General features: G+C 35.6%; 2 protein-coding genes across 2 annotated transcripts; one reads left to right on the top strand and one right to left on the bottom strand.

The window, feature by feature from the left end:
- Positions 1 to 67: 67 nt before the first annotated feature.
- Positions 68 to 10,152, bottom strand: LOC133336602 (uncharacterized; the record flags this gene model as incomplete). Its single annotated transcript, XM_061544885.1, has 3 exons — positions 10,098 to 10,152; positions 8,767 to 9,979; positions 68 to 599 (listed from the first exon to the last, which is right to left on the bottom strand). Coding segments are annotated over exons 1-3 (1,800 nt in total), but the record flags the coding sequence as incomplete, so codon positions are not given.
- A 10,830-nt stretch (positions 10,153 to 20,982) lies between these two features.
- Positions 20,983 to 21,687, top strand: LOC133336601 (uncharacterized). The gene has a single exon (XM_061544883.1). It carries the CDS (start codon positions 20,983 to 20,985, stop codon positions 21,685 to 21,687), a length of 705 nt encoding a protein of 234 aa, XP_061400867.1.
- The last annotated feature ends 4,846 nt before the right edge of the window (positions 21,688 to 26,533 follow it).

Genomic DNA, 26,533 nt, shown 5'->3' with positions numbered 1-26,533 from the left:
TATCTATCATATCGGATATAAAATCTGTAAACTTAGCAGCACCATTGGTAACAACTAAAGTACCAACTCTAAAAGGGCTGATTATTTCCAGGAAACTGGATGGTTTCTTTTTGGCAGGAGATTTGCTCTTTTTTGGCGGTTTCTTAGTCTCTTCTTCATTTTCTTCATTCTTTGGAGCATCGCTTTCCTTTGGAGAAGCACTATCGTCTTTAGGATCTTCCTTTGCAGCATCTTCAGCTGGAGCATCTTTATTTTCATCAACTGGGGCATCTTCGGGTTTCTCCTCTGCTGGAGCTTCTTTGGGGGCTTCCTCTGCTGGAGTTTCTTCGTCTTCTTCTTCTACTGGAGCATCTTCGGGTTTCTCATCTGCTGGAGTTTCTTCGGGTTTCTCCTCTGCTAGAGCTTCTTCGTCTTCTTCAGGTGCCTCTTCCTTACCTTCATCAGATGGTTCTTCAGCATCTTCGGAAGGCTCCTCCGATTTAGTTTCAGTTGCATCTTTCGTAGCAGCTGCATCCTCTGGTATAGGCTGTGCGTAGCCTATTTGGCTCATGGCCAAAACACAGAGGCCCACAAATAAAAATATCAACAAAAATTTCATACTGCAATTAAAGAACAAATTCAACTAAATGCCTTCTCAAATTAACCTTCGACATCCTGGTGATATTTATACGAAATCAACGACTTCTATTTATTGTGAAAATAATTTGTTTTAACAAATGCATAAAATTCAAACATTTAAACAGCTTATTGAGCAAAAAGTAATACAAAAGCAATTGTCTCTAACAGAAAAATATGTGTTTTATTGATTTGTTTTATTTGGTGGTTTACTGAAATATATACGGTAAGTAAATACTTTACTGTTTACTTTTGTATGTTATTTGGGGCTATACAGTGTTATTTTTAGATATCAACACAGAGTGGCAGAATCACAGCGTTGCACTACCATTTTGAAATTTGCTATAGGAAACATTTTAGTTCCGTTCCAGAACCTAAAAGAATCTACTAATTTTACAAGTTTTGCCACTTTTTACTCGAAAACCGTTCCTGAACCCACAAAACTAGTAAAACATTGAACCAAATTTAAGAGAACACAAAACAAAATGGTGTTCTCTTTGTAAACTTTTTACTCGAAAAATTTGTCCGAGTAAAATTGGTAAACAGGAATGCCAACTTCTGATTGGCTGTTATGTTGATTTTGAAGTATTGCCATCTAATTTTTGGCATATTTACTAGATTTGCGTTCCCGAACTTTTCAAATTATTTTATATTCTGAGAGTGATTTTGAAATGTCTCCCTTTTAATAGATTTACTATTAAAAAAGTACTTGAACAGACCAATTATTCTAATATATTTCAATATTTTTGATAGTCACAGTTCCAACCCTGGCATGTACCTCAAATTGATTTCCTAATAAAATATTTGTGTAGACTACTTTAAGGCATTTCCATAAAGAAAGACAGATCCATACTGTAGTGGAGTGTTTAGTAGTATCATTTCCGACCTTAAATGTATTTATATATATGGTCACGAAGGTATTGTAAGATGATTTAATCATCCTCTACATCTACTGCAATTCCGGATCGAAGTAGAAAGTTTAAACGGATCGAAGTAGAAAGTTTAAATTTGAATGAGAGTCTCTTTTTTGTAGCATGGTAAAGTTTGAAGATGAACTAAATGGATCTGCACGAAAATCTGATTCTTGAAAAAATTTTATACATTTTTGTATGTATAAAGTGACGTCGAAGTGCAGTTACCTAGGTTGAAAAGATAGTGAATGTCTTTTTGTGGGTCTCTTGTAAAGGCGAGAATATCCGTGTGAAGCATATGGAAATGATCCCTGTTAACATTGGTCCTTAGAGTCGGATCAGTGACCGATTCTAAAGGAAATTGATGCTGAAGAATTTTCCTTAAAGGTCGAGGAAATTCTATCAGCTTGGTGGCTTGGTCCAAAAAGAAGAACGAAGGGGTGATGTTATGGGACGAGTCGCACAATGGCTCAGCACCGACCGAAGACATAAAGTCTCTACTAGCAAATATCGACATGTTGGTCGTGGTAATCAATGCGACCGTGAATATGCAGGAGATAGGGAGCGCTGTACAGGAGATCTAACGAGAGTGGGCACCCGATAAAGTGAAAAATGATCCGGTGGTTCGTGATCGTTGTATGTAGCTATTAACGAAGAAATCCACGCCTGAAAGTATGGGGATTCTTCCCAATATTTTCTTTAAACATCCACGCCTAAATGTATTGAGATTCTTCCTAATACCTTTCCGCGATGAAGAGGCTTGTGAATGGAATGTGCCGGGCATCTACTGGAATATGATGTGGCTGGTGAGAATCTGAAGAAGACAATGACAAATAATTCAGCCTGAAAGAGGAAACCAGCAGATGGTGGAGGTGCCAGCATGAGAAGCAGGTTGAAGAAATGGCGGTAGTAAATAGATGCGATCGTCTAGATCTTTTTGGATTTCTTTAAATTTAAATTATGGTTGTTGGTGCATTTTCTGTCCCTCAAGATAGCGAACAGAGATTTTCGTATAATAAAGATAGTAATAGTGCAGTGGCTCCCTTTTGTAAAGGAGAGAATATTTAGTTAAAAAGGGATCTATTTTTGTATACAGTCCACTTAAGATAAGAGCTTTTTCTTGATGATGTTTGTATTCCAGAATAAGATAGGATTTTTATACCCTTCGTCGTGTATATGTTTGTAACAGAAAAAGGAATGAAATTTGGGACAGCTCATTTATTTGGCCAAAGAACGAATCCTATTAAAATTGGGGAAAATCGGTTTAGATTTAGATATAGCTCCCATATATATTTTCGTCCGATTTAATGTAAATGGTGTACCAAAGTCCCTATATATCTTTCGATTTGCACGAAATTTGGCACAGCGTACTGAATTAGGTCTAGAATGATGTGTGTGAAGTTTCCCGAAAATCGGTCCAGATTTACATATAGCTACCATATATATTTTCTTCCGATTTAATGTAAATGGTGTACTCCATATATATTTTTCCATTTGCCTGAAATTTGGCATAGCGAAATGAATTAGGTCTAGTATGATGTGTGTTAAGCTTCCTGAATATCGGTCCAAAATTTAGATATAGCTCCCATATATATTTTCGTCCGATTTAATGTAAATGGTCCCTATATATCATTCGATTTGCTCAAAATTTGGTACAGCGTACTGAATGATGTGTGTTAAGTTTCCTGAAAATCGGTCCAGATTTTGATATACCTCTCATATATATTTTTGTCCGATTTAATATAAATGGAGTACTATCTTTCGATTTGCATGAAATTTGGCATAGCATACTTTACATTAATATTTTCTTCCGATTTTAATTAAATGGTGCCCCAAACTCCTCATTTTTTATCATTTTGACGCGAAATTTTGCACAAAGTACAAAATTGAGTAGAGAGTGACGTAATTGCTTTTTGTAGAAATTTAGCGTAGGGGATGATAGATACCAAGCAACGGCTTTGATTGGCTTTAACATGGCGAAGCCCAGGCTTATCTTGGTCCCTCTTTCATCTCAATTGTGGACACTGACCTCCCCGCGGTGCCACCTGGGGAGCTATTCTCATCACCCGATGAAATAGTGAGCTAATATGTGCCGCGAGTTCACCCATAAGAACTATAAAAAAATGGGTTGAGGCGTCGGGTTAGTTGCCCACTCTCGGAAAACCCAACCTACTATGAAAAAGCAAAGAAAAAGAAAACCAAACCCCCCTAATGTTGACGACCCCCGCAAACGTATAAAGGACCACGATCTGCGAATCTGCACTTGGAATGTGCGCACGTTGTACAGAACAGGGGCAGTGTTCGCTTTGGCGGATATACTTAAGAAGTACAAAGCCGATATTATTGCCTTACAGGAAATGCGATGGAAAGGGACAGGCGTAAGTAAATCAGACGATTACGCCCTGTATTATAGCTGCCATGAAACGAGACATGAATTTGGCTGCGGATTTATGGTTAACAGGAGAATAAAAGACCTTGTCTCCAGATTCACTCCAGTAGATGAGCGAATTGCTATAATCCGTATAAAAGCGAAGTTCTTTTACATCAGTCTAATTTGCGCCCATGCTCCGACCGAAGATAAAGATGAACAGACCAAAGATATATTTTATGAGCGCCTAGAAACAGCATATGACCGTTGCCCTGGCCATGACATTAAAATTCTGCTAGGAGATTTTAATGCAAAAATCGGAAGGGAAAATATCTTTGGCCCCACCGTCGGAAAATTCAGCCTTCATGAAGAAACTTCCGACAACGGCATGAGGTTGATTGACTTCGCGGCAGCAAAAAACATGGTAGTTAGCAGCACCAGATTCAAGCATCTCGATATACACAAGGCCACCTGGATTTCTCCTGATCAAGTAACGAGAAATCAAATTGATCATGTTGTGATAGACGGAAGGCATGCATCCAGTGTGTTAGACGTCCGATCGATCCGAGGAGCGAATATCGATTCGGACCATTACCTTGTGGCAGCCAAGGTACGCACCCGTCTAAATGTTGCAGCAAAGGTGCGATCTAATACAACACGGAAACTCGACGTCGAAAAGCTGCAAACAAAACAGGTAGCCGAGGCCTACTCCGCTCAACTTACCCATCTGCTTGAAGAAAGCACTTCTTGTCCCGATACTAGTATAGAAACACAATGGCAAAGAATTGCCCACTCCCTACAAACTGCAGCAAAAAGAACAATTGGGTACCAAAAACCACCACCAAGAAACCCATGGTACGATCAGGAGTGTCGTAATGCTACTGATGTGAAAAACGCAGCGTATAGGGCAACCCTGCAGACAGTAGCAACACGTAACGTGATGGAGAATTATCGGGAGAAAGGAGAGAGGAGAAACGTGTTTTCAGAAAAAAGAAGAAAGAACAAGAAAAACGTGAGCGTGAGCAAATCGAGATGTACAGGAGTCAGAATGAAGTCCGGAAATTTTACCAACGAGTAAAACACCAAACCGAAGGCTTTGGTGCAGGCACATCCTCCTGTAGAGATGAAGAAGGAAACCTGGTGACAGATACAGACAGCGTGTTGAGGATCTGGAAGGAGCATTTCGAAAAGCTACTAGTATCAAATAGTGGCGATGAAGAAGATACCCCAGAACCAATAGGAGATGATGGTATAGAGTGTATACCACCTAGCCAAGATGAGGTCATAAAAGCAATTAATCGGCTCAAGAACAACAAAGCAGCAGGAGCCGATGGGTTACCAGCCGAACTATTCAAGACTGGTGGCCAGATGCTGGTCAGGAGCATGCACCAGCTGATTAACACAATTTGGCTAGATGAATGCATGCCCAATGATTGGAACCTCAGCATCCTGTGTCCCGTGCACAAAAAAGGAGACAAGACGATATGTGCCAACTATAGAGGAATAAGTCTCCTTCCCATCGCATATAAAGTGCTATCCAGTGTGCTGTGTGAACGATTGAAGCCAATGGTCAATGACATCATCGGACCATACCAATGCGGCTTCAGACCTGGCAAATCGACCATTGACCAGATTTTCACTCTGCGCCAAATCCTGGAAAAGACCCACGAAAAACACATCGACACATATCACCTATTTGTCGACTATAAAGCCGCATTCGACAGCCCTATCCGTTCAGAGGTGTTTAAAGCCATGTCTGCGTTCGGCATTCCTGCAAAATTAATACGGCTATGCAGGATAACTTTAAGTGGCACAAGGTCAGCCGTTAAAGTAGGAAAGGACCTATCGGAGCCCTTCATTACCGAACGAGGATTCAGACAAGGTGACAGTTTGTCGTGTGATCTTTTTAACATCCTACTGGAAAAGGTCATACGAGACGCAAAGGTGAACAGAAATGGCACCTACGCCGATGACATCGATATAATGGGTCGAACATTGCGAGCGGTAACAGCCACCTTTGAACAAATTGAAAAGGAGTCTGCTAAAGTGGGTCTGGCAGTAAACGGCGAGAAGACCAAGCTGATGGTATCAACGCGCAAGACGTCCAGTAGACTCGGACAAACTGTGGAACTTGAGAACTACAGCTTCGAGGTAGTTAAAGACTTTATATACCTTGGTACCGCCATAAATAAAACGAATGATATCAGTTTTGAAATTCGGAGAAGGATTGTGATGGCCAACAGATGCTACTATGGTCTAAGTAAGCAGTTTAGAAACAAGGCCACCTCTCGCCAGACCAAACTCACACTTTACAAGACGCTGATACTACCCGTGCTATTATATGGATCAGAAGCATGGGTACTTGCGCAAGCAGATGAGGCAGCGCTTGGGGTGTTTGAGAGAAAAATTCTCCGAAAGATCTACGGGCCGATCTGCGTCGACGGTGAATATCGGCGTCGAATGAACCACGAGCTCTACAATTTATACGCAGACATCGACATAGTCAGTCGTATTGAGCTGCAGCGACTACGGTGGCTAGGCCATGTTGTGCGGATGAATGAAGATGCCCCAGCTCAAAAGGCATATAAAAATGAGCCTACGGATGGTTCCCGTAGAAGGGGAAGGCCACGAATTAGATGGAAAGACCAAGTAGAAAACAACATCTTGGAACGTGGTCTTCCAAATTGGTGGACTTGCGCACAAGACCGACGCGCTTGGAAATCTTTTTTAAGCTCGGCTTATGGAACAACCGTTCTGTAACAAGCCAGCTAAGTAAGTAAGTAAGTAAGAAATTTAGAAATGTTGGCATAGCTCATATATTCGACCGACTTCATGTTTATTGGGTTTCAAATAATCAACGAGTGTCCGATTGAGATTTGCTTTAAATCGATTTACAAAATTTAATCTCATTCTCTTTCTATCCAAATGAAGAGTTTCGTATATCTTACAGAATGACATTTTTATGGATTGATCTAAGTCGGTTCATATTTATATATAGATCATGTTATCTAAGAATGCATCTGTTGAATATACCCAAAGTAGTGAAGGGTATCATATAGTCGGCCCCGTCCGACTTTACTACTTTCCTTACAGTTTTTAACCTACGCCTAAAGGTATGAGGTTCTTCCTATTTTTTTAATCTACACCTAAAGGTATGTGGTTCTTCATATTTTTTTAAATTCACGCCAAAAGGTATGGTGATTCTTCTAAAGGTATAAAGATTCTTGCTAAAATTTTTAAATCAACAACTAAATGTATGGGCATTCTTCATACAAACTTATTTTAAAATCCACGCCTAAAGGTATGGGGATTCTTCCTAAAATATTCATTAAAAATCCACGCCTAAATGTATGAAGATTCTTCCTAAAATAGTCATTAAAAATCTACAACTAAAGGTATAGAGATTCTTCCTACAATTTTCATTAAAAATTTACGTCTAAATGTATGGGTAATCTTCCTAACATATTCATTAAGACTCAACGACTAAAGGTATGGGCATACTTCAAAAATTTTTTTTTTTTAAATTCCACGCCTAAAGGTAAGCTTCTTCCAAAAAATATTAATTAAAAATCCACACCTAAAGGATTCTTCTTTAAAAAAATATTTATTAAAAATCCACGCCGAAAGTTATTCTTCTTCCAAAAAATATGAATTGAAAATCTAAGCCCAAAAGTATGGGGATTCTTCGTAAAATATTCATTAAAAATCCGCGGCTAAAGGTATGGGGATTCTTGCTATAGTATTCATTAAAAATCCACGCCTAAAGGTATGGTGATTCTTCCTAAAATATTCATTATGAAACTGGTTCCGGCTTTGATGATGAAGCCGCTAAAAATTGTGATCCGAAAGTGGACAATTGTTTAGCCCATATTCCGATATAGTACAGTCCAATGATGCCACCAGCTCATAAACCGCATCAAACTGTTTTTTTTTTTTTTTTTTTTTTTTGATGCTTTGTTAGGTTTCGCAATGCACTCCAAAATCACCCTTTGTATAAGAATTGGGTAATAACAAACGCTCAGTTTAAACAACTCCGACTAGAATCTTGAAATGTGCTATATATATATACTATATAATAGTACCTCGTTGTTAAGTTCGGCCGGATCGAAAACACACTCATGTTGGGAAATTCGGCAAAGACCTTTGCATACCTAAAATGCAGCGTTTTCTTTATATGATGGCTGTCCCAAACCATAGAACTATTTCGAACGTTCACCTTGAATGCCAATTTTCCGTCACTTCCTTTCCTTACGCCAAGAAACATCAAAATGTTCATATATGATGCGGAAATTTTATGTCGTAACTATGTCAAAACTTCAGTGGTTGATGTACTCTCCTCTGTGGTACTCTCTTTCGTTGTACTTTCTTCAGTAGTTGAGATAGGCGTTGTACTCGCCTCAGTGGAAGTACTTTCCTCAGTAGTTGATGTACCTATATTCAAACTTTTTGTTAAGGTGTCCAAAATTCTTCTGTTTGACAACGAGGCTTAAAACTTCAAAATACAGATAATGGGCGGTACCGTTAATTGGAGACTTTATCAAAACGTGGGCCGATATATCGTCCTTTTTATACCAAACTCGTACTCGGACGACATTATCCTTTTAGTTTGGGATTGTGTAGTAACCAACAATAACTGCAATTTTGGAATATCGAATATATTGTTTTTGTAAGGAATTTTAAAATTCGTTATACCTTACTTCTACATAGTATTTAGATTTATACATTTATTTTGAAGATTTTAAAATATATTTTCACCGTAATTTGTTTATACAAACTTCAATAAAAAGGCTTCCGATTAATTGTATTAACTAAAAGAAAATAGATAATATCTCCTGACCAATTGTTCTGATTGGGTTCGGTTGAGGTTTTGGCTTTGGTTTAGGTTTAGAAGTCTTTTTGGCCTTCGGTTTGCGTTTTTTCTTATTCGGTTTTTTGCTTTTGGGTTTCTGATTTTTCTTTTGAGGTTTCTTTTTCGGCTTCTTCGATTTCTTTTTGGGCTTTTTCTTTTTCGATTTTTTACTTGGTTTCTTGGCTGGCTTTTTACTTGGTTTTTTAGTTGGACGTTTCGTTGTTGTTGTAGTTGGCGTCGTGGGTGCTGGTGTAGTTGTTGTATCCTCAGATTCGGTTGTAGTAATTTCTGTTGTTGAGACTACAGAATCGGCACTAGGTTCAGTTGTGGCTTCGGTAGGTCTAGTGGTTGTCACTGTAGTTTCTTCTGTAGGTTCAGCTGTGGTTTCAGTTGTTTCCTCTGTAGGTTCGATCGTTGTTTCGGTGGTTTCCTCCGTAGGTTCGACTGTTGTTTCGGTGGTTTCCTCTGTAGGTTCGACCGTTGTTTCGGTAGTTTCCTCCGTAGGTTCGACTGTGGTTTCAGTTGTTTCCTCCGTATGTTCGACCGTTGTTTCGGTCGTTTCCTCTGTAGGTTTCACTGTAGTAGTTGGTTCGGTATCATCCTCTGGTTCTTCTTCGGCATCCTCTGGTTCCTCGGCTGCCTCTGCAGGTTCTTCAGCATCATCATCCTCTTCCTCAGGTTCCTCTTCGTCATCTTCATCCTCTGCCGCATCAGGTGCTTCTGTACTAGCTTCAGTTGTACTATCTACGGTAGTACTTTCCTCGGTAGTGGGCGCGGTACTAGTTTCCAAAGGAGTTGTACTCTCCTCTGTGGTACTCTCAACGGTAGTACTTTCTTCGGTAGTTGATATTGGTGTTGTACTCTCCTCTGTAGTACTTTCTTCAGTAGTTGGTGTACTCTCCTCTGTGGTACTCTCTTCTGTAGTAGTTTCTTCAGTTGTTGAGATGGGCGTTGTACTTTCCTCTGTGGTACTTTCTTCAGTTGTTGATATTGGCGTGGTACTCTCTTCCGTAGTACTTTCTTCTGTAGTTGATGTACTCTCATCTGTGGTACTCTCTTCAGTAGTACTTTCTTCAGTAGTTGATGTACTCTCCTCTGTGGTACTCTCTTCCGTTGTACTATCTTCAGTTGTTGAGATAGACGTTGTACTCTCCTCAGTAGAAGTACTTTCCTCAGTGGTTGATGCTACTGTGGTGCTTTCCGAAGTCTCATCTTCAGCCGCTTGAGAAATATGAGCTAGTCCCAGAAATACAAATAAGCACAATATTAATAATTGCAAAAACTTCATGGCGCTAATTTAACGCCTTAACTTCCCAAAGCGAGGGTTTGGTCTTCGTAAAATGAAGTGACTTGCCATCATATCTATCATCGATATTTATTGCAATGAACCCCTTATTGAATTTTAGCATTGTAAATTATAGCAACCTATTGTGTGTCGCAAAAAAATTGCATTGATCGCCATTGAACAATGTATTGAAATAAAATATTAATTTATTGTTTTACATTTATTTTTGTGGCACAGAACAACAAAGAAAATTTAATTTGAATTAATGATGTATTAATTCTTATTAAAAATATATTTATTTATTATAAAAGGCTTTGTTCATGAATATAATGTAAATAACGATGTTTAACAAATTCTCTACAACAATGTTTGAAACAAAACACAAAAACTCCAATAAAAATTAAAACAAATATTCAAATAAAATACATTTTAAAATGTTTGACTGCCAAAAGATAAAATACCAAGACATTTCCACAATCAGGATGCTGTAACATGCGACAAAGAAGTATGAGTTGAGATGACATTTGACTGAAGACATGACATCTCAAAAATAACCTGCAATAGCCATAAACCAAGATATAAAGCGTTTTTCTTCATCAATATTACAGTAACCGTGTCATAACTCTTCTTCAGTTCAGATGTTGTCAATCACAAGCTCATCTATGTATAAAAAATCCCTTCAGAAGTTAATGTTTTCAGAAGTTATTCTGAACATAGAAGCCCATAAAAAGTTATTCTGCTCATAGCAGAACATAAGGAGAATTTGGAAATCCTTTCATTAAAATATAGAAATGCTTAGTATTTCATTAAACAAATGACTTATTATTTGTTGGATTCCTATCGTATTAATTTTTGATAATTTGTATACGTTAGAAGCACAGCTTCATGCTTAAGGGCCCCCTTCATTCTCGATTTCAAATTTCGACGAGTTTCTACTGGCTGACAAATGAGCATATATCTATATATGTAAAAGGGCTTAGTGTTAAGTGAGTGAGTGAGTGACTGACTGACAGATCATCGCCCAGACGAAACGGCTGAAGCTAGAAGCTTGACATTTTGAGTGTGGGTTGTTGTTGGTGTGTAGGCGTGAGATAAGGCTGGGTTTTTGGAGATTCGTACTAGAAGGGTACGAAAAGTACTAAAATGTACCAAATATGGTACCCCTTGTATTAGGCGAACGGGAAGAGCTAGAATTCTGAAGTTTGGAATATGGGTCACTGATGGAAAGTTAGAAAGATGTACAAAAGGGTTTTTGGAATTTCGACCTATAAGTGTACTAAAAGTACTAAATTTAGTTCTAATTCTACATATATTGAACATATTTAGCTAAAATCTTGAAATTTTATATAGAATACAGGTTGGGAAGTAGTGTTGAATTTGGTGCAAGTTAGATTTCGGTTCACATATAGAGCTGGAGTCTTGAAATTGGGAATTAAAATGACAGTTGCAGTGTAGAATTGAGGTAGTTTTGGAAATTCGTACTTATTGGTACGAAAAGTACTAAATCGTACTAAATATAGTACAATTTGGATTTTGCTTAAACGGATGAAATTTGGAATTCTGATTACTGTTGAAGATTGAGCTATAGAGACATCTATGGAAATTCGTATTTGTGTGTACGAAAAGTACTAAACCGCACTAGATATGGTACAATTTGGATTTGGGTGAACGGAGAGAGCTGGAAACCTAAAATTTGGAATAATGGTTGCATTTAGAATATAGAATTAAGGTATGGAAGCATAGTACGTATGTGTACTTAATGGTACTATATTTGGTACAACTTGATTAAGTGGATAGAGTTGGACTCCCGAATTTTGGAATTAAAATTATTTTTGAAGTGTAGGCTTGACGTAGTTTAATTATAGAAACAAAAAGTACTAAATGGTACCAATGGATAGGGTTGAGATCCTGTAATTTTGATTAAATTAATATTACTGTTGGAGTGCAGGATTGAAATATGTCGGTAGTTTTGAAAATTTGTCATTTAGTGTACTAAATGGTACTAAATTTGGAAAACTTAAATTTAGTATGCAAATCACAGAATTAAGGTCGTATTGGAATTTCGTACTCTTAGATACGAGAAGCACTAAATAGTACTAAATAGTGTAAAATTCGTTTTGTGTGAGCGGGAACCCTAAAATTTGGAATCAAAATTAAGGGTGGAGTGTAGGATTGAGATATGGGGGTAGTTTTGAAAATGAATGATTATGTGTACTAAATGGTACCAAGTTTATTTGGATTGAGATAAAAAACTTATATATGAAAATAATATATGAATATATATATGAAAATAAAATTACTGTTAGAGTACAGGAATGAGACAGTGTTGAAAATTCAAACTTAAAGTACGAAAAGTACTAAATGGTACTAAATATGCTACAATTTGGATTTATGTGAACGGATAGGTCTGGGATCCTGAAATTTTTGATTAAAAATACTGTTGGAGTGTGGTGAACGGATGGAGCTGGAATCCTTAAATGTGGACTAAAGGTTATTATTGGAGAACATGACTGGGGTAGTTTTGGAAATTCGAACTTATGGGTACGAAAAGCACACAATTTGGTACAAATTGGACCTTGGTGAACGGGTAGAATTCGAATACCGAAAGTTGCAACTTAGGTTACTGTGGGAGTTTTGATTTGATAAAGTTTGGAATATGGGTACGAAAAGTACAGAATGGTACCAAATCTGGTACAATTTGGTTTTTGATGAACAGGCAGAGCTAGAATTCTTAAATTTTGACTTATGATTACTATTTGAAGTAAGGATTGAGATATATTTGGAAATTCGTACTTATGAGTACGAAAAGTACTAAATTTGGACTTTGGTGGAATTAAGATTACTGTTGGAGAGTAAGATTGATGTAGTTTTAGAAATTCTTACTTATAAGTATGATGGTACTATATTTGGAACCATTTGGATTTGGTTGGAATGATTTATACGAATAGTAAATAGAATAGCAAATGCACTAAATTTCGATTTCGGCAACAGAATCACATTATATGCATAGAATCACATTCTATGTCGATTTATTCATATCCGTCTGTCTGTCCGTGTTAAATTGTAAACAAAGAACAGGTCGCATTTATGATCCGAATTGGATGAAATTTGGCATACGTCACATATTTGGCCCAATTGGGAAAAATCTGTTCAAATTTAGATATAGTTCCCATATATATTTTAGTCCGATTTTTGGTAAATAGTGCACCAAACTCCATATATATCCTTCAATATACACGAAAGTAGGCACAGCGGAATTACGTCTAGGGCGATGTGTGTTAAACATCGTGAAAATCGGTTCCGATTTAGATATAGCTCCCATATATAACTTCGTCCGATTTAATGTAAATGGTGTACCAAAGTCCCTATACATCTTTCGACTTGCACGAATTTTTTTTTTTTTAACAGATTAAAACCAGTAAGGAAATTAGTAAAGTACCCCACTAATTTCCTTACTGGTTTTAATCTGTTTAATGGAAGTAAAATAGTGCTTATGTGTATGAATCGCAAAATATAGTATAACAAATTAACAGTATTTACGATACCATATGAAATATTTTTTGTATTCCCTTTCCGCATACGAAGTAGCGGGCACTTTGCTAGTTATGCTATAAAATTCTAACTTGAAGACTTAAAGAAGTAAATAAATTGACAAACTGTTGTTGTCATATTGCTGTTTTTTGTAATAAAAGAAAAAGTCATTCTTTTCGAAGGCGGGCATGATTGCCGATCTCTTAAATATCTGAACCTCAAAATTCCAACGCAGTTAGAAAGTGTACAATATATAGTTCTGGTATGAACTAGGATTATTGACTTCGATCGAAAATCAGCCAAATGACGGACCTAGGAAAATTATTTGTTGGATAATCGCCTATTTACAACCAAAAACCATGTTGAAAACTAGGTAGGATCTTCACCGACTGGATTCATACGATAGCTATGTAGGTCCAGAACAACGTGTTAAAATTTGGAGGAGATTGGAATAACAGTTTTTGAGTAATCGCATTTGCCAATCGCAAACACACTGTTTCGAGAAAAACGCGTTTAAAGTTTGAGAATCACTCTTGCCGTCGCTTAATGCTAACACAATAAATCGGTTATATCTTCTAGAGTTGTTAAGATTTTCAGTTGAAATTTTAAAGAGGCATTCTTGAGAAGCTATAGGTTCACATTAAATAAAAATATATATTATGAAACCTAACCTAAAAATATAATGTTTGTAGAAGATTGATAGAAAAAAAATATATAGAAAAAGTACCTTTGGGGTTGATTCGGTATTTTGAAGTGGGGCACATTCGGCTGTATTATTTCCTTAATTTTTTTTTTTTTTTTTTTGGGGTTTGTCTTTAAAAAATATTTTAATATGGTTCAAAATTACATATAAAAGACCAAACGAGCTTCTATAGACGAAAATGCGATAGAAAATGTTTTTCTGATGGTGTGTGGCCTTGAGCCCCGACTGAAAATATAGCCTTAAAAGTCAAACATCTAGTCACATATTAAAACAAAATTGAACCTTTAGAGGATCTGAATTTCAACCAGACATATAGCGGTGATAATTACCAGGCTATGACTATGGTACCGAATGACTATGGATCAAATGACCCCGGGTAGGGGCATATTCGGCGAATTTGAACTTTTTTACAAAACTATAACAAATTTTAATCAATACTAGTTTATTATATGTTTTTGTTACTAGTATTTAAAATTAAGTATCAGAGGACAATTGTCAGCCATAAAGTGTTTATATCTGTTAAAAAAGTACTGAGATGTAGAGCTCTAAAAAGTGCCGAATGGTTTCCAGTCTCCCCTAGTTCGAATTTGCATTACGTCCAACACACATAACCATAGCAAAGGTAAAAATATGAGTTACGACAAACAAAATTCAAAATCAATTTTTTTATCTTCTCAGCTTTCATGTCTAAAACATCCGAAAATATTTATTGACATGAGCCGAAAGATATGTCATCATCTTAGTCAACAAAATTGAATGTCAATCGGATATCTATGAAATCGGACAAATCATATATTATCTATATAAAAATCTGAATTGATTTGAAAAAAAATTAATATAATTTGGACCTTTCTGCAACATTTCTTCCCAATCGAACTAACCTATGGTACAGTTTACATGAAATCAGCCACATACATATATTCTGGTGGCCAAAACAATCCGATGTACTTCATATCTCGTAACTTCATAAATCTCGTAAATATCAAATTGAGACATATGTTCAATATATATGTTTAACGAATCTAAATCTGCCCGAATGAAATAGAATTTAGCATAGGTTGCAAAAAGGCATGTGTATGTTCTTTCGAGGGAACATAGACATGAACTAGGATTATTGACTTCGATCGAAAATCAGCCAAATGACGGACCTAGGAAAATTATTTGTTGGATAATCGCCTATTTACAACCAAAAACCATGTTGAAAACTAGGTAGGATCTTCACCGACTGGATTCATACGATAGCTATGTAGGTCCAGAACAACGTGTTAAAATTTGGAGGAGATTGGAATAACAGTTTTTGAGTAATCGCATTTGCCAATCGCAAACACACTGTTTCGAGAAAAACGCGTTTAAAGTTTGAGAATCACTCTTGCCGTCGCTTAATGCTAACACAATAAATCGGTTATATCTTCTAGAGTTGTTAAGATTTTCAGTTGAAATTTTAAAGAGGCATTCTTGAGAAGCTATAGGTTCACATTAAATAAAAATATATATTATGAAGCCTAACCTAAAAATATAATGTTTGTAGAAGATTGATAGAAAAAAAATATATAGAAAAAGTACCTTTGGGGTTGATTCGGTATTTTGAAGTGGGGCACATTCGGTTGTATTATTTCCTTAATTTTTTTTTTTTTTGGGGTTTGTCTTTAAAAAATATTTTAATATGGTTCAAAATTACATATAAAAGACCAAACGAGCTTCTATAGACGAAAATGCGATAGAAAATGTTTTTCTGATGGTGTGTGGCCTTGAGCCCCGACTGAAAATATAGCCTTAAAAGTCAAACATCTAGTCACATATTAAAACAAAATTGAACCTTTAGAGGATCTGAATTTCAACCAGACATATAGCGGTGATAATTACCAGGCTATGACTATGGTACCGAATGACTATGGATCAAATGACCCCGGGTAGGGGCATATTCGGCGAATTTGAACTTTTTTACAAAACTATAACAAATTTTAATCAATACTAGTTTATTATATGTTTTTGTTACTAGTATTTAAAATTAAGTATCAGAGGACAATTATCAGCCATAAAGTGTTTATATCTGTTAAAAAAGTACTGAGATGTAGAGCTCTAAAAAGTGCCGAATGGTTTCCAGTCTCCCCTACTTCGAATTTGCATTACGTCCAACACACATAACCATAGCAAAGGTAAAAATATGAGTTACGACAAACAAAATTCAAAATCAATTTTTTTATCTTCTCAGCTTTCATGTCTAAAACATCCGAAAATATTTATTGACATGAGCCGAAAGATATGTCATCATCTTAGTCAACAAAATTGAATGTCAATCGGATATCTATGAAATCGGACAAATCATATATTATCTATATAAAAATCTGAATTGATTTGAAAAAAAAAATTAATATAATTTGGACCTTTCTGCAACATTTCTTCCCAATCGAACTAACCTATGGTACAGTTTACATGAAATCAGCCACATACATATATTCTGGTGGCCAAAACAATCCGATGTACTTCATATCTCGTAACTTCATAAATCTCGTAAATATCAAATTGAGACATATGTTCAATATATATGTTTAACGAATCTAAATCTGCCCGAATGAAATAGAATTTAGCATAGGTTGCAAAAAGGCATGTGTATGTTCTTTCGAGGGAACATAGACATGAAATTGTTAAGATACATATGAACAATATATTCAATATTGTCGGCCCAGTTTAACATGAGAGAGGTTCCGAAGTAATCACACTCATCTTCGAATATATGACAATACTTGTCACTGTAATTTGATAAAAGACACCCATTATTTTTTCGGCAGATTTATGCTCATTGGAAATTTGACAAAATTCGGTACATTTTACAGTTTTTCTTTGACAAAGGCGAAAATACAAGCAAAGCGGAGAAATGCGGTCGTAAAATTGCCCAGGAGCTAAAAATCGACCATAAACTATTTAAACCATTTAAAATTGACCAGAAACGGCCAGAATTGGCTAACAGGAGAGGTGTCGTGTTCAAATAGCATAACGCTAGGTCACACACATCTACAGTGACTCGCCAGAAACTTCGGGGGTTTGATAGGGAAGTTTTAATGCATCCGCCATACAGTTCGCACTTTTCACCAAACGATTATCATATTTTTCTTCCATTGCAAAATGTTTTTAATGATAAAAAATTGGTATCTCTACAAATAGAGAGCAGGACTTCTATGAGAGGGGCATTATGAAGTTACCTTTAAAATGGCAACAAATCATACAACAAAACGGTGCATATTTGGCCCAAATCGGACATTCCGAAGCATGTTAAATAAAGTTCTATAGTTCATATAAAAATAATGGATTTATTTTTCGGGGTATATACCCGACGTGGATCTATGCCAACAGTATTCGGCGATGTGGATTTTCAGATAGTGATGACTTAACATTTCGGAATTAACCACCTAACTATTTTTTGAATATGTAGAACATACATGTAAATTGCTTCGAAAATAAATAATTAACATAATCCTAAATATGTTTTATTGGAATTTATTATAAATAATAGGCAAATTTAAAAATTATATCCTTTCGTTAAATGCATTTAAAAAAATATATATTTTCCTTAACGCTTCAAATTCAATGGATTCTTAGTTTTTGGGTTGCATAGGCTTCCTTTGCCTCATAGGTTTTCTTGGCTTTTTAGGTTTCCTCGAGTTCTTTGGCCTCCTTGGCCTTTTAGGTTTCTTTGGTTTTTTAGGTTTCATGTTTGGTTTCTTTGGGGGTTTGCTGGATCAGTAGGAGCAGAATCATCGGTCGGTGGTACATCGTCCTTGGGTGGGGCAGAAACATCTGTTGGTGGTTCAACAACATCAGTTGGTTGTTCAGGTTCTTCAGGCACAGGCTCATTATTCTCCACAGGAGCTTCACTTTCTTCTGCGGGATCTTCACTGGGTGGTACAGCAGCTTCATCTATAGGTGCTTCACTTTCATCGATGGGAGCTCCTGGCTCTTCTTCTACAGATTCTTCAGAGTCTGCTTCTTCAGCTTCAGGAACTTCAGCAGAAGTTTCATTTTCTTCTGGAGGTGCGACATCTTCTGAAGGAGGATTTTCAATTTCTTCTGCTGGAGCAGAAGGGTCACTTTCATCAACTGGAACTTCCTGGTCTTCTGAGGGTACTTGTTCAGGTGCAGGCGAATCTTCGGCATCCGCAGATGGATTTTCAACTACAGGAGCTTCATTTTCATGTTCAACCTCTGGTTTTACGTCAGAGGTATCTGAAGAAGCTTCGACTGCTGCTGTATTTTCATCTTCGGGCAGGGGTACAGCCCGTACAAATAGTAGTAGCGTCAATAAAAAGAATATGCCGAATAGTTTCATGTTGTAGAAACAAAGTCGATTTGTAACTAACTGTCGTTCTTTTCAGTCATATTTATTTCAATTTTATGTTCTATTTGGATTTTCAAATCTAACCATTTGGCGGATGTACATATTCTGATTTCCCTAGGATACACTTTTTGCAGATATTTCAAACACAATTCGTCTATAGAAATATTGTTGCGTTTTAAATAATTAAAAGAAAACCAGACACACCAAATGCGTCGACAATTTCAAACAATTATTATTGATATGATATGATATTCTACGTCTTGAAATAAATTGTAGAGAGCTTTAACATCTCACCAGATACATGTGTCTAATATTCAAACATTGATTTGTATCGCAGACATGGAACAAATATTGTTGTGTGTTTTTAAGGACTTTGATTTTTAAAATAATATTTTGATAATATTATTTGATTTTTAAAATAATAATTATAAAATAGATTTTGAAACGAATATTTTTTCAAGGACAAATAGAGCGTAGATTTTTGAAAAAATATTTTTTCAAGGACAATTAGACCGTAGATTTTTAAAACAATATTTTTTCAAGGACTAGAAAAGGAGTGGATTTTTAAAAGAATATTTTTTCAAGGACCAATAAAAGGCGTGGATTTTTTAAAGAATATTTTTTCAATGACCAATAGAGCGTAGATTTTTAAAAGAATATTTTTTCAATGACCAATAGAGCGTAGATTTTTAAAAGAATATTTTTTCAATGACCAATAGAGCGTAGATTTTTAAAAGAATATTTTTTCAATGACAAATAAAGCGTAGATTTTTAAAAGAATTATTTTTCAAGGACAAATAGAGCATAGATTTTTAAAAGAATATTTTTCAAGGACAAGTAGAGCGTAGATTTTTAAAAGAATATTTTTTCAAGGACAAATAGAGCGTAGATTTTTAAAAGAATATTTTTTCAATGACAAATAGAGCGTAGATTTTTAAAAGAATATTTTTTCAAGGATAAATAGAGCGTAGATTTTTAAAAGAATTATTTTTCAAGGACAAATAGAGCCTAGATTTTAAAAAGTATATTTTTCAAGAACAAATAGAGCGTAGATTTTTAAAAGAATTATTTTTCTAGGTCTACCAATGGAGTTGATTTTTAAAAGAATATTTTTTCAAGGACAAATAAAGCGTAGATTTTTAAAAGAATTATTTTTCAAGGACAAATAGAGCGTAGATTTTTAAAAGAATTATTTTTCAAGGACAAATAGAGCGTAGATTTTTAAAAGAATATTTTTCAAGGACAAATAGAGCGTAGATTTTTAAAAGAATATTTTTTTTCAAGGACAAATAGAGCGTAGATTGTTAAAAGAATATTTTTTTTCAAGGACAAATAAAAAGAGTATTTTTAAAATAATATTTTTACAAGCCTCAAAGAGTGAATTTTTAAAAGAATATTTTTTTTTCAAGGACAAATAAAAAGAGTATTTTTAAAAAAATATTTTTTTAAATGACCCACAAAAGGGGTTTATTTTTAAAAAAATATTTTTTTCAAGGACAAATAAAAAGAGTATTTTTAAAAGAGTATTTTTTTCAAAGACAAATAAAAAGAGTATTTTTAAAGGAATATTTTTACAAGCCTCAATAGAGCGTGGATTTTTAAGAGAGGATTTTTTAAGGACCAATAGATGGTAGATTTTCAAAAGAATAATTTTTAAGGACCAATAGATGGTAGATTTTCAAAAGAATATTTTTTAAGGGCCAATAAATGGTAGATTTTCAAGAGAATATTTGTTCAAGGACCAACAGATGGTAGATTTTTAAAAGAATATTTTTACAATAGAGTGGAGATTTTTTAGCAACATTTTTATGTAAGAACCCATAGGAACCGATGAATATTTCGAGATGTTGTAATTATTTATTTATAAATATGAATGTATTTATTGTTAAACATAAAAATAATTACGTTCATATTTAACTTCGAATTCAAGTTATTTGGTACTAAGGTAGTAAACAATATTTAAATGGCCATTCTCAATTCTGCACTGAAATCAAACTTCGAACAGAAAAACAAATAACAGACACGCTTATAACCTTTCAGCAAATGGTTCAAGGCTTCCAACCGAACACCTGTGCTCAATGTATCTACCACTCTAGGGGTAAATATTTACCATCTAAGCCTAGCTCTATACGATATTTTTTTGAATAACAGACGAATAATCCGTATTTACCAGTCTTTAGACGCAATAATATTTATAATAGCATTTGAGTTTTTGCATTCCATATGTTTTGAAACAAAAACACCTTAATTTCCCAGTAGACATTTAAAATTGCCATATGTGAAATTATTACCAAAAAATGCAACAGCATTTGCATAAATATCGCCAAGTGCTGAGAATTGGATATCAGAAGTTAGTTGTTTCTTCTAAGTCTAACTAGCGGCTAAATATGAAATTCTTTACTATATTCCTTCTCTTGGGCCTATTGGTAATGGCTTTGGGCCAAGCCGCTGAAGGAGATGCAGCAAGCAGTGATGTAGCACCTCCCGAGGAACCAGCAGCTCCTGCTGAAGAACCAGCAGCACCTGCTGAAGATCCAGCTGAAGAGCCACCAGCACCAGCTGAAGAACCTCCAGCACCAGCTGAAGAGCCTTCAGCACCAGCTGAAGAACCTCCAGCACCAGCTGAAGAGCCTCCAGCACCTGCTGAAGAAGAACCTGCTTCCGAAGAAGAAGAGGAACCTGCTTCTGAAGAAGATGACGAAGAACCAGCTGAGGAGGCAGAAGAACCTGCAGCCGACGAACCTGCCGCTGAAGAACCTGTACCCGAAGAACCTGCCGCTGAAGAACCTTTACCCGAAGAACCTGCCGCTGAAGAACCTCTACCCGAAGAGCCTGCTGCTGAAGAACCTGCTCCTGAAGACTCTGCCGTAGCCCCTCCTGAGGAACCCGCACCACCAACCGCTGAAGAACCTGCTCCAGTCCCACCTAAAAAACCTGGCAAACCTAATAAAAATAAGCCAAAGAAGCCCAAGAAACCTAAGAAGCCCAAGAAGCCAAAGAAGGCTGGTAAGGGTGGTAGAGGAAAAGGTAAGGGCAAAGGTAGAGGCAAACCTAAGCAAGCAAAAGGCAAGGGTGCCGGTAGACAGGGTTAATTCTATACCCATATAGAAATGATTAATATTTCTCAAATGTTTGTATTAAGCTAAAACGAAAAAAAAAACAAATAAATAAAATGTTAATGCAAACAAAAAGTTTAAGTGTTCTATTATAAAGAAATTTTTTCACAGGATTGCAATTCGAAAGATAATCGATTTCTATGCTGAAATACATACAACAGCGTCATTAATATTTATAAATCACACCATGAGAAGCAGATTAAAAATACCTAAAATCGAACGGGACTATTATATGAGTACCGTTCTAATGTGCTGGGGTAAACTAAAAGGAGGTTTGACCTATGAGAAATCAACATATAAAAGTAGATCGAATTTATTTCATAAAAGTCTCCAAATAAGAAGCCACAATATTGGGCAGATTAAAAAATTGAACGGGACATGTATATGAGTACTATTAGACTCTCAGGTTCAAAATTTGGCTAGGATCTTGAACATATCAAAACCCTCAAAATACTGGTATACGGATACTAAATCAAAACGAGGACATGCATTGATAATACTTTGTAGCTAGATTTGATTTGAACCCAACAAATCAAATTCGATCGAATTCGATTAAAAAACGTACCCAAAGTCCCCAAAATACCGAATAAAAATAAAGAGTACCATAATGTGTGTGCTATTCATTTTTCATTTTTGATATTTTCCAAATTTAAAATATTTGTTATGTCATTTTATGCAATGAAATTTTTAAAAAATACCGACATATGGGGTCTACCAATATTGACAAATTTTGATATGAAGATTTGCCATGCAATGAGAACTAACTTCCCAAAATATCAAATATAAGGGTGTACTTGTTACGATAAATCTCATTTTCAAAAGTAAATATCGTAGGAGTGATGTCATTTAATTATTGTAAGCCCTATCGTGATTTCAACATCCGGACAGATATAGCAATATCTGACCAATTATGTATTTAGTAATTATGTATTTAGTATTCTGACCAATTATGTATTTAGTAAATATTTCAAGTGACGGAATTATAAGTATAAAATAGATGGAATTATATGTTTAATATACAATCCACATTATGGTGGACGACGTAGATATGGTATTTCGGTATGTTTTCCACCAACAGGCCTTCGATATTGGCCTTAAAGTCTTTTTTTAGTTTGATCCCGTACAATTTGACATTTGATCAAAAAAGTCTAGTTTAGATTGGTGCGATGGGGATCTAAAACTAGTACAAAGTTCATTAATTTATCACTTCATAATCTCCATCTTTGGGCTGATATTCGTACCACTCCATGTTATGTCTATGACACTAACAAATCTACTAAAAAATCTCCAAGACCACGAACAACACCTATGTTTCGAAATACACATGGAAAATACTATTAGAACGTTTTCCGTTAATAAACTTAAGAGTTATTGCCGATAATATAAAAATAGTGAAAATTGCATTTAAAAAAACAGTGAGCGGAGCAGTATTAGAACTATTAGAACGTTTTCCGTTAATAATCTTAAGAGTTATTGCCGATAATATAAAAATAGTGAAAATTGCTTTTAAAAAAACAGTGAGCGGAGCAGTATAGTCGGACGGTGCCGACCACACGATACCCTACACAACTACCACGAAACTGGGAATTTTTATTCCGAGCCTGGTCATTATTTCGTTATACTGGCACCCTCTTACTCGATTAGAGGTCAACAACACCTCTTCCTTACACTGACATGTTTTCCTAATATAACAAATATTTAGTAGTGTTGTGGTGTTCGGCTCATAATTGTGGCCAATAGATCAACTCAAAAAAAAAAAAACACAAAAAATACGTTTTCGGTCCACATCATCCCGAAATTATTATCTGATCATCGCCGAAAATTATAGGCGTTGTCCTTGACCCAAATTGGAACGTCATGGAACACATCAAAGCGATCAGTGCTATATTTCCGCCCTCCAGTGTGCTATTGGGTTACAAAATAATAGATGAATACGTAGGCACCTGAAAATATTTAAGAGTAACTCACACATCTGAGTAACTCCCACATAGAATACAAAATTTTGAAATTGACCCGATCTCAAGTTAAAAATTCGCGATTTTTCGACCATAATTGCTGTCTCTAGAGCGACCAGCAAATCAGGCAAAAAAAAAAAAGTTTGTGGTACATTTCATCACCCAAATATTATCCGATCTTTACCAAAACAAAAGGAGTCTTCATTGGGTAGAACCCATCCGCCAAATGAAAATTGGTCCAAAACTGTGGTCTGTATCGTATTTATACCCTTCACCACACTGTGGTACAGGGTATTATGTATTTGTGCATATGTTTGTAACATGCAAAAGGAAACGAGATAGACACATGGTTCCTATTGAGAATATGCATAGAATCACTTTTTAAGTCGATTTATGCATTAAATTGTAAACAAAGTACAGGTCGCATTTATGGTCCGAATTGGATGAAATGTGGCATAGGTCTCTTATTTGGCTCAAGGACGAACCCTACTGAAATTGTAAAAAATCGTTTCAGATTTAGATATAGCTCCCATATATATTTTAGTCCGATTTTTTGTAAATGGCGTACTAAAGTCCCTATATATCTTTCGATTTGCACGAAATTTGGCATAGCGTAAGGAATTTGGTCTAGCATGATGCGTGTTAAGTTTCCTGAAAATCGGTCCAGATTTAGATATACCTCCCACATATATTATCTTCCGATTTTAGGTAAATTGGGTCCGATTACCACACAATTTTGTACAATGAACTGTAGTTAATTTCTTCCAAGAATCATTGAAATCGGTTCAGATATAGCTTGTACATATATATTGACACAAATTTTGAAGTTAGTATAACCTAGAGGTAGGATATAATTGCTTCAACAAGGTGGGTCCAATCGGCACAAAATATTGCACTACGTACTGAAGTTACTATAACATAAGAAGCAACCATATATCTGATCAAATGAAAAATTTAGTATAGGTGTTTATGGATCCATTTTCATGTTAATGATCCTTCAAAAATTCGATGTCTGTTAGGATTCATCTGTTGAATATGCCGAAGTGGTGAAGGTTATTATCAGCCCCGTCCGACTTTACTACTTTCCTTAATGGTTACAAATTAGAATGGACAGACGGACGGATACTCATGTCTAGATCGACTCAGCTAGTCGAGATATGCCGATTGGTATACTTAAAGGGTCTAGGACCAATATTTCGCGGCGTTACAAACCTTGGTACTGCACAAAGCTATAATACCCTGACAACATAGTTGAGTTGGTTAAAACAATAAGTTTTTTATATTGAAAACTAATGGGTCTATTATACACGGCCAAGGGGTCTCTTTCTACAGAATACCAATATACAAGGATAATTTACTTTCCATTGATAATCCCAGGATAATATCCCACAATGAAAAAGGCCGGTTCCGTTACAAAATTTTGCCAGAACATGTAACTGGAAATGACTACTCTCAAGCCATATTGGTGAAAATCTAAACTTAAAAGTTGACATTTCAAAATGCCGCTATTGGGTTCTAGTAAATATATTGGGTTCTAGTAAATATATATTTTATTGCAAACATTCAAATATACATTTTTTCCTCTTTTACTATGATGCAGGTGTGTAAAATCTCACGATTGTCTTCGACGATACTCTCGTCTTTTATAGATACTATTTTATGCTATTTTTTATTTTCAAAAACAAGTTTTTGTGGTATCTACATGATAACATTGCCCTACATTACAACAAGATACACCACAAGACTGAATCGAAAAGATTCCTTCAAAACTTAATTTTAACTTCAGTTCAAAAAAACATCCCCTTATAGTTTAACCACAATCTAATTTTTGTTTGTTGTTATCGTCGTAGTGCAACCCCATTTTCAAGATACACACAGCCATTTGTACTTGAAACGAAAACCGGAACTTGAAGGGGGTTGGAGGAGTTAAGCAGAAGAAACAAGCAATAACAGAGAATGCAAGATAAGGTTTGTTTACATTTTCAAAGTTGGAAGGAACAAGAAAAACAAATAACGAAAAAACAGGAAGATATAAAACGAAAAAGACCGCATTTGTTTTGAAAACAAAACTAACAAAAAACGCAATGGAATCGAAACGGAATAACAACAACAAAATGTAAACAAACATTTAGATGACGCTGACGATGTTTCAATTCCAATGAAAACAAAAAACAGCTGATTGCAAAGATAAGAAACTCCGGCGCAGCTATTGATTTTTGGGGGTTGTCGTGCGGCACGCTGGCGAATTGAAACAACTTAGAAATGCACCCCCAGAGCGCAAGTACTTCAGAACAAGCAAAGCTCGTGAAGAACAAGGATGATTCTTGGTCTTATTAAGCGTTTGTCGTCATAACATTGTACAAGTGCAGATTACAGTACAGAGACACAGGAAACCAAAAAAAAAAAATAATAATGAATAAAATGTAAAATTGTAACGCACTCAGCTAGCAGGAAATATTAAAAGCTGGGAAAAAGTGTTCTCGAAAAAAAGGAAAAGCAAATTTGGAATAAATGAAAATCAAGATATCCTGCAGTTGATTTCCTAATAAATGTGCATATCTAGAAAATTTACAAAAGAAAGTGAAAAAGGTGTAAATTGTGTGAAGATAAAAATAATAATTATTTGTTATTTTATGTGAGCGGGTGTGTGATTTTGTAATCATCAAAAATTTGCTGTTTATATTTTTGCTTTTCAAAAAAATCCCAATAAATGTTGCTGAATAATATACAACAAAAATACCCACACCCAATTTTTTCTTGGGTCATCTTGTAAAAGTGTTGTGTCGTTGTTGTTGTTATTGCCTTTCTCTTTTTTGCTGCGACCGTTCCAAATGTTAAATTCTTAAAGAGGGCATCAAGTGAACCAG

This window comes from Musca vetustissima, unplaced genomic scaffold (genome assembly GCF_032173495.1).
Source record: "Musca vetustissima isolate MV318-11 ecotype Yass unplaced genomic scaffold, APGP_CSIRO_Mvet_v1 utg25311, whole genome shotgun sequence".
Classification (NCBI taxonomy): domain Eukaryota; kingdom Metazoa; phylum Arthropoda; class Insecta; order Diptera; family Muscidae; genus Musca; species Musca vetustissima.
Note: the sequence above shows the minus strand (reverse complement) of the source record. Positions and strands in the feature narration are given on the sequence as shown.

What these genes read in the sequence shown, in the direction of transcription:
- LOC133336601 (XM_061544883.1), top strand. Translation starts at nt 20,983, where the DNA reads ATGAAATTCTTTACTATATTCCTTCTCTTGGGCCTATTGGTAATGGCT.